Genomic DNA, 8,277 nt, shown 5'->3' with positions numbered 1-8,277 from the left:
CAGGTTTGACACAGGTATATCATTAGAAGGAAAATGCAATCTAAAAATTGAAACCAAAAAACCAAGTTCAAGAACAGAAATGTACAATAACGTAGTACAGTAATTCTGTAAGTTATGTAATTGTAGGATTCATAAATACAAGATATCTACTTCCATGTGGTTTTCTTAGTGTTTCAGGAGTGTGTTTTCTATTGTTATTGTTTTGATTTGCAGTAGGCATGAAGACTCATCACCAGCATCTATGGAAAAACTTTCTGATTTGTGGGGCAAGAATTTATGGCAAGGCAGATTCTTGCCTCAAATGAGAATTTTCTAATTGCATAGTCCAAGGGGAAGGTTTCGCTGACAGGAGGAATGGATACCACCCCAAATCCTTTTTTTAATAAAGGAGGAAAATGGCATAAATAAGACCAGTTAAAGCAATACCCCAAATGGACAAATATATACCATGTCCATTTTTCATGTCTTTGATAAAAGTTCTAGTAAACATTATAATACTGTTAACTTTATTAATTAGTAAAAGGCTTGACATTCAGCAATCTAAAAGAAAATTATACATTTTGACATGAGCTTGAATGAAATATTTTAACAACAGATGCTCTTAAATCAAGATAATTTGCAGAAAGAGTACAGCCATGTCTAGCAGTAAAGGTTAATATGTTTTATACATTACATAGGTTTCTGACAGTTGCACACATCGTCAGTTGTCGAGGAACCTTAAAAAGATTGTCGGCACTTAATGGTGTACCTCTCTACCACAGCTGTGGATCACTAGCATAGGAGACTTCCCCACTTAAAAAAAAGTATAATGTTCAGCCAACAATACAGCCTAAAAACCCAGCATGCAGGAACAGAGAGGAGAACACTTCATCAATAAAGGATAGAGTTCTCAGGTTGGCCAGTGGAACAGTAATACAAACTAGCCAATTCAAAGTGACATGCTTACCACAGATACATCTTTTAGTCAAATACATTCCCTTAATTTGGATTTCACCTGAGAGCCCAACATTTATTGCCCATGCCAAATTACCCTGAGAAGGGTAGATACAACTGGATGATGTGTTTGATGACTTTAGGAGGTAATTTTGATATGAGACTGAAGCTACTTATGGTCACCATAAATGACAAGTTTCCTTCCTGAAAATAAATCCTTATGAAGATTAGATACTTAACTGGGCACTGAAGTTATAATCATTGAATAATGTGATAAATATTGACAGCTGCCTTAAACTCACTCAACTGTTTTAATCAGCTATTGTTTGCAAAGTCATGTTTTATGGCAATAGTTGGTTTGAAGATTGGAAGAAAGCACTGGGGAAATAGTTAAGAGTAACTGGCCTCATAGTTTAAATACTTGAGATTAATAGTGCAACATTTTTGCACTACTTAAAATAAACAACTTAAAAGAAGACCTTAAATCTTAATGTAAACCAGTGATGGCAATTTAGTCTATGGTTGGTTTAGAATCAGGAACAGTCACAACTTCTATAACAAATGCTAAACTGCTAATACTTTGAACAATGCCATTACACATTTATATTCAAAATGATCCAATATATTTCATTCCTTATATTCCCAGATGAAACCAAAATTATTTTCATGGAGTTGCAAGGGAATTCTGTGATAAGATGTTATTCTCTCATCACAGCATCAGGCCCCTAGTCTCCATTTGTCCTGATCAGAGCCATATGATATTAGGGTGAAAACTTAAAGGTAACAAAGGCCCCTTATGCTGATTGAAACTATAACAAAACTTTCCCTGGCTATTTCAATACTTAATATTTATGCCTAGATTATTGTCAAAAATTCCGAAGTCATGTGGCATTGCCTTTTCTCTAAAGTTTGAAGGAATCCACAGTGAAAAGACACACAAACATCCTGGACTAAGAATTGGCCAGAACATCTCTGGTAGCTTTGGACTATGCTAGAATTAGTTACACAAACACTAGTTCAACACATGCGGAGAGGACTGCTAATAATGTACAGTTTTCTGTTCAGCTGAGAGTGCTGTAGCACAAAGATACAATGTCCATGCTTTGACCTTCACACACATGTCCTGTTTAGAACTTGGGCTTAAACTAAACCTGGCCCATTTCCAAATGTGCACATCATTTTTTTCCCCTAACGACTATAGAAAGACAAAATCTGATTTAATTACGAGTGTGTTTCTGCTTCTGCGGCACATAGTCACTTTATACAAGAGAGAAGGCAGGACAATACTGAAAGTTATGCATTAGTGCACTGAAGGGTGTTCTTAAGCATTGAACTGAACCCCCTTTTCCTTCAGACATTCTTTTATATCCAGTCATTCCAAATGGAACACTCAGGAGAATTAAGGCTGACTGGTTCACTCTCACACAACCGATATGGCTGTGGGCTCATTGCTGAGGCTTTCAACAATGTCATCCCTTTTCAGCTTACGTAGAGCAGTGCAAAGTGCGTCTGTGGTGGCGCAATCCTTGGCTGACCAGTCAGAGAGGAGGGCACGCACTGGGTGTTCGTCTTGCCTGAAAGTGTCTATGTGTTCCTCACTGTAGCCCAGCAACCCAGCCAGGTTGCACCATTCTGACGCCTCCTCAGAAGTGTTCAGCAGTTGCTCAACCTCCTCCTGCTTGTGAGGAGGGAGGGCATTGTACAGGCTTGGCTCCACGCGTGTAGCTGAAACCAGGAAGGAGAGACATCAGTAAATAACATTGCAGTGACAGGGAAAATTGTCCTAGCATATCCTTCTACAATAAATTCAATCAAGTCTGGACATTTCACTATAGACGTGTCTGACTGATGGGCAGCAGAAGAGTGGGGGTAACACAAAGCCACATGAATGTAGACTCAAATATGTGGCTCCACTCTTGACTGCTGCTGATCATAGCTAGAGAATGGCAAACTTGAGTTACAATAAAGAATGACAAACTGGAGTTAGAATGCAGTACACATTAGACAAAGGACATCACATTCACGTGGTTGTAATGATATGATGGTTTTAGCCAATAATTTAGAGGAGGAACTATTTTTTCCAAGATAATCAACCCAGGACATTCCCAAATCTGTGATCATGAGCATACCCATGTCTGACCAACACTGGAGTCACTTGTCAGACGTATTTATTTTGTCCTATCCATCACTCTCCCATCCTCCCTGCAACTTAAAACTAATCTGTTTTATACTTTCTTTCCAGTTCTCAGAAAGGTCTCTCCTACCATGGACAGTGACTTGACCTGTTGATGTTTCCAGCATTTTCTGCTTTTATTATTGGAGTTTATAAATTTGATGAAGGAATTTAAGATTATGGAAAGTACCTGAACTTTCACATAGACCAGGAAGCATGTACATACAAAGACAAAATAGGGAAGTCTCTGGCATCCCTGGAATTATCCTCCAGAAGCAAACATCCCATCCAGCATTCAAGGTCAAGAGTCAAGGAGAAGTACAGCACAGAAACAAGCTCTTCGGCCCATTTAGTCCATGCCGAAACCAGTTAAACTGCCTAGTCCTATCGATCTGCACCGGAACCATAGCCCGTCATATCCCTGCTATGCATGTGATAAGTTAGTAAAGGACATCTGAGGGGTAGCAGAGAATGACTGCAACCAATAGAACAACTGTGTATATTGATAGATAAAGTATCTCCAGGGGAAAAAAAATCAACAAATCAGAATACTGAGGATCACCAAGTCAACGACTAATGTTAATTTTGCTCCTTTATCTAATTACAATTAGTACTCTTAACATTTACTTCTAAAACCGAATATTTAAGATGAATGAAAGAAAATTAAGAAGTCAAATGAATTGAATTTAAAAACAGAAATGTATTAACTTTTCCTTAGAGCCAGTATATATAATTTTGTCAATATCGCAATGACTTCATTTCAAACATCACTTCTATCCATTTTAACCTATTGATACTTAGATGTTTTTGTTTGTTTTCAGCTTCTAGCCACATGACAAACAACCTGCCACAGCGGCATAGCTTCCTTCTGCAGATGTTTTGTGTAAGATTATGAACAGGGAGGAATGACTTGACTGTGACAGGACCAATGTTCCAGAGGGAGACACAGAGAGGAGTAGCTGGTGTTGTATGCATGAGAGGGATTGGAAGGAAGGTGGCAAAATTAACTGATGGGCTTGGATGATAAAAAGATCCATGAAAGAGATAAATGGGCAGTTAACATTACTGCTTGTAAAGGATTTGTGACAAGCGTTTCAAAGGAACCTTCAAAAAGTGCCAGGACGCAGAACAAATGTACACCCAATAGTCCATAACTTATTATTTTAATATAAACCTCATTTTGGAAAACCAATGGTATTTCTGAAACTCAATTAATATTTTAAATCCTCATTGTTAAAGGGATAACTTAAGATTTGTTCAATTTCACAAATTTGTATATTCGTATATTTTCCACGTATGTAGATTATCACAAAGGGCATTCGTTAGGTGTCAGACGAAGCAAAATAAGGAGAGGTGAGGAGGAGGTGGCTGACCCAATATTGGCAACAATTAAGATGACCCTTACTATTTCCATTTTTCACATACTGGTCACATTGTTATCAGTGGAAATGCATCTCAGCTGGTTCAGCTTGATGGAAGTTTGCAAATTCAGTTAACTATGCTTACTGAATCATATTTTAACAGCCTGAAATTTTGACTGCTTCAAGGTCACTGACTCTATCAGAGTAGAACAGAACACCAAGGGTGCAGCTCCTGTGCAAAGTCCAGAATAAGGTGTGTGATGCCTTGGTGTCAACTGCTAGAATCCTCAAGTTTCAGGACCACATTCTGGACAACCTTGTTTCTGTGTTCTTCTTGTGAAGTCCCTTCTCAGATGAATACTGAACAGCCTGCTTGCATCATAAACAAATAACTCCATGAATGATTAAAACAAGCCATCTGTTTTAGTAAATCCATTATTGACAGTCTGGATTGTTGAGCAACAATTTAAATTGCATTCAATAGTCAAGTTTGAATACTCCCAACAAATGCATTATCATTAATTGTCGAGAGGGAGAGAATGGGATTTACAATTAAAGACAGTTTTGCTTTAATTACTAGGCTGACATGTTTTAAATTATATGTAAGTGTTGTGCCCCATTAACTGCATCTTTATTTTTAACTCATATTTGTTTCATTAAAATTCAGAAAACATTGAGAAGTAATTAAGTATGAGCCTGCTTTTCTCAATCTTCCTGGTTTATCCGGAGTCAAAAATTAAATGAAATGAATAGGAAAGTCAGGGACGCAATCTTCACTCCCGTTTAACTCATGAGCAGCTTTTCTGGTGTTTTTTCTCTCTGCAAGGACATGCAAATGAATGTAAAAAGGCTTTGTGTCTAACCTCCCTCTGATAGTATCAGATGTAATTCAAGAGAAAACAATCTCTATAAAACCTTTGAATGTACTTATATAATGTCAGGTTCAGGTCACAGATTTTCAATATCAAGTAGAAATTAATTTCTTGATCTGTTAATTAAAAAGTTAGTAGCTTCGCTTTAGGGTGTGTTGTAGGTTGCCAAAACAGAAAGTCTTGTGGTTGAATTTCAAAGCAGTAGTTGTTAAGATAGTAGACTACCATTTAGAAAAAAGGATTGATTTTGATACTTTTGAAATACAAATTTGTTCAATTACACTGGAAAACAAAGATTTTGCTTCCTGAATACTTCTAGGTGTATCTTATGAATTTTGGGCTACTGATAATGAAAATCGCCATGAAATTTCCTTATCACACACCATTTTTTGAAATTACTTATTTTAATTATTTCAATTCATAATTCAAGTTAATTAAAATGTTGCCTACAATGTAAGCTGGAATGTTTCCTATCTTGTCCAGGCATGCTTGGGCATGCTTAGGCGGTGCGGCATGGCAGGACAGGTTTTAGTAATAATTATTGGGTTCAGGACTGTAAGGATAGAATTTGCTATCACCAGGCACAAAAATTTCTGCGAAGCATTTTGATATTTGAGACAGGTGCTTCCCAGAATAACTGATGGCAAGATTAAGGAAAGCATTTTTGTTGGTCCACAAATCAAACAGGTCATCAATGACAGGCAATTTGAAGAATTTCTAGTGGGACCGGAGAAAATCACATGGAAGGAAGTTGCTGAAATTTTTCTCGGCATCTACAGAGCACCAAACTACATGCAGCTGGTTGAAAGCATGCTTCAAGGATATAAAACCATGAAATACAACATATCACTAAAGATTCATTTTCTGCATTCCCATTTAGACTTCTTCCCTGCAAATCTTGGTGTTGTTAGTGACGAGCATGGTGAAAGGTTTCACCAGGATATTGAGGTCATGGAGAAAAGATACCAGGGCATCTGGAATCTATCAATGTTGGCGAATTATTGTTGGACACTTAAGCGAGAAGCCTCAGACACTGAGTACAAATGAAAATCATTAACAAAACATTTTTAACTTAGTTGAACTATTGCAAAGTATCAGCACCATTATGCAATTAAGCACATTAATTTGTTGTTTCTCCAAATTCCTACGTGATACATTTGTGTTCATCTTCAAGCAATCTATCATAAACAAAGAAAAAATTCTGAGGAAGCAACACTTTTGAAAAATAATTGTTGTCCAGTGTTATTGAAATTGATTAATGTGTCAATGCTCAATTTTAAGCCAATGCTGGGGATAAAGAGAGTTAGCAAACTTAGAAATTAAATTTATCATTCCATTCTTCTACCCCTCACCTGTTACTCCCCACACCCCCCCCCCGACTATTAGAAGACCATTAGACACAATTCCTTATGTTACTACATGAGAACCCAGAAGGCTGGATGAATGCCACTGAGGCAAGGATTGAAATCCTGCCATAACAGCTGAGGAATCTAGTATTTCAACTGGCTCAACCAGTTACATGTTTTCAGGTAAAGTTAGCTGATCTTCACAAACAAGCTTTTATTATGCAAGATTTAAAGACACACTGGCACTGAAGTTTCAATGGCTACTCCTCTATTGACACATATACAGAAGCCCAGGGGGTGCAGACCCAGTGCAAAGACAGGGATGAAGTGAGCAACACCTAGATATTGATGACCAGCCTGCCAATATTTGAGGCAATGAACTGTTCGGCTGAATATTGAGTGTCTGCTTGCACCTGACAGCTTTTTTTTCGCATAACCAATTGATCTGTCAAGTAGTTGAACGAGGCCATCTGCTTCCAGTGGATGATTATATGTTCCAATGTGCAAAGCTGAAGCATTTAATAGTACAGTAACAGGACAGGACAACAAAGTAAATTGCATTAACAGGCAGGATTTAGGTTTTCCAGGAAATGAATTATTGCCAATTGTTGAGATCACAACTACAATTAAGGCCTGTTTCACAGAAATAAAGTCACCAACAACTATTTTTAATTACAATGCAAGTGTTGCATAATACTCAGTTGCATCTCTTGATATCTTACTGAAAAGCCTTACAAGTGAAATGCCATTCCCTTCTCTCAATCCCTCCATCTCCGTCGCATCTGCTCTCAAGATGAGGCTTTTCATTCTAGAACGAAGGAGATGTTCTCCTTTTTCAAAGAAAGGGGCTTCCCTTCCTCCACCATCAGCGCTGCCCTCAATCGCATCTTTTCCATTTCACGAATGTCTGCTCTCACCCCATCCTCCTGTCACTCTACCAGGGATAGGGTTCCTCTTGTCCTCACCTACCACTCCACCAACTTCCATCTCCAGCGCATAATTCTCCACAACTTGGCCCATCTCCAACGGGATCCCACCACCAAGCACATCTTTCCCTCACCCCCACTTTCTGCTTTCCGCAGGGTTCGCTCTCTATCGGACTCCCTTGTCCATTCATCCCTCTCCACTGATCTCCCTCCTGGCACTTATCCTTGCAAGCAGAACAAGTGCTATACCTGCCCCTACACCTTCTCCCTCACTACCATTCAGGGTCCCAAACAGTCCTTCCAGGTGAGGTGACACTTCACCTATGAATCCATTGGTGTCATCTACTGTATCCGGTTCTCCTGGTGTGGCCTCCTGTATATCAGTGAGACCCAACGTAGTTTAGAAAGACCACTTCGCCAAGCACCCACACTTCGTCCAATACACAAAGCGGAATCTCCTGGTGGCCACCTATTTTAATTTTACTTCCCATTCCCATTTCAACATGTCGCAATTAGGCCAGACTCAAGTTGGAGGAACAACACCTTATATTTCGTCTGAGTAGCCTCCAATTTGATGGCATGAACATCGATTTCTCAAACTTTCAGTAATTGCGCCCCCCCCCCGCACCATTCCCCATTCCTTCTCTCACCTTATCTCCTTACTCG

At 38.7% G+C, this 8,277-nt stretch overlaps 1 protein-coding gene across 1 annotated transcript in view; it reads right to left on the bottom strand.

The window, feature by feature from the left end:
• Positions 1-529: 529 nt before the first annotated feature.
• Positions 530-8,277, bottom strand: part of LOC140191351 (tumor necrosis factor receptor superfamily member 16-like) — a 137,516-nt gene continuing 129,768 nt past the window's right edge. The window contains exon 6 of the mRNA XM_072248672.1: positions 530-2,658. Coding sequence (XP_072104773.1) covers positions 2,354-2,658 — 305 coding nt within the window. The 3' untranslated portion in view covers positions 530-2,353. The remainder of the gene's footprint in view (positions 2,659-8,277) is intronic.

The sequence above is a fragment of the Mobula birostris genome, chromosome X (assembly GCF_030028105.1).
Source record: "Mobula birostris isolate sMobBir1 chromosome X, sMobBir1.hap1, whole genome shotgun sequence".
Taxonomy (NCBI): Eukaryota; Metazoa; Chordata; class Chondrichthyes; order Myliobatiformes; family Myliobatidae; genus Mobula; species Mobula birostris.
The sequence above is the reverse complement of the archived record's forward strand: the minus strand, read 5'-3'. Positions and strand labels throughout refer to the sequence as shown.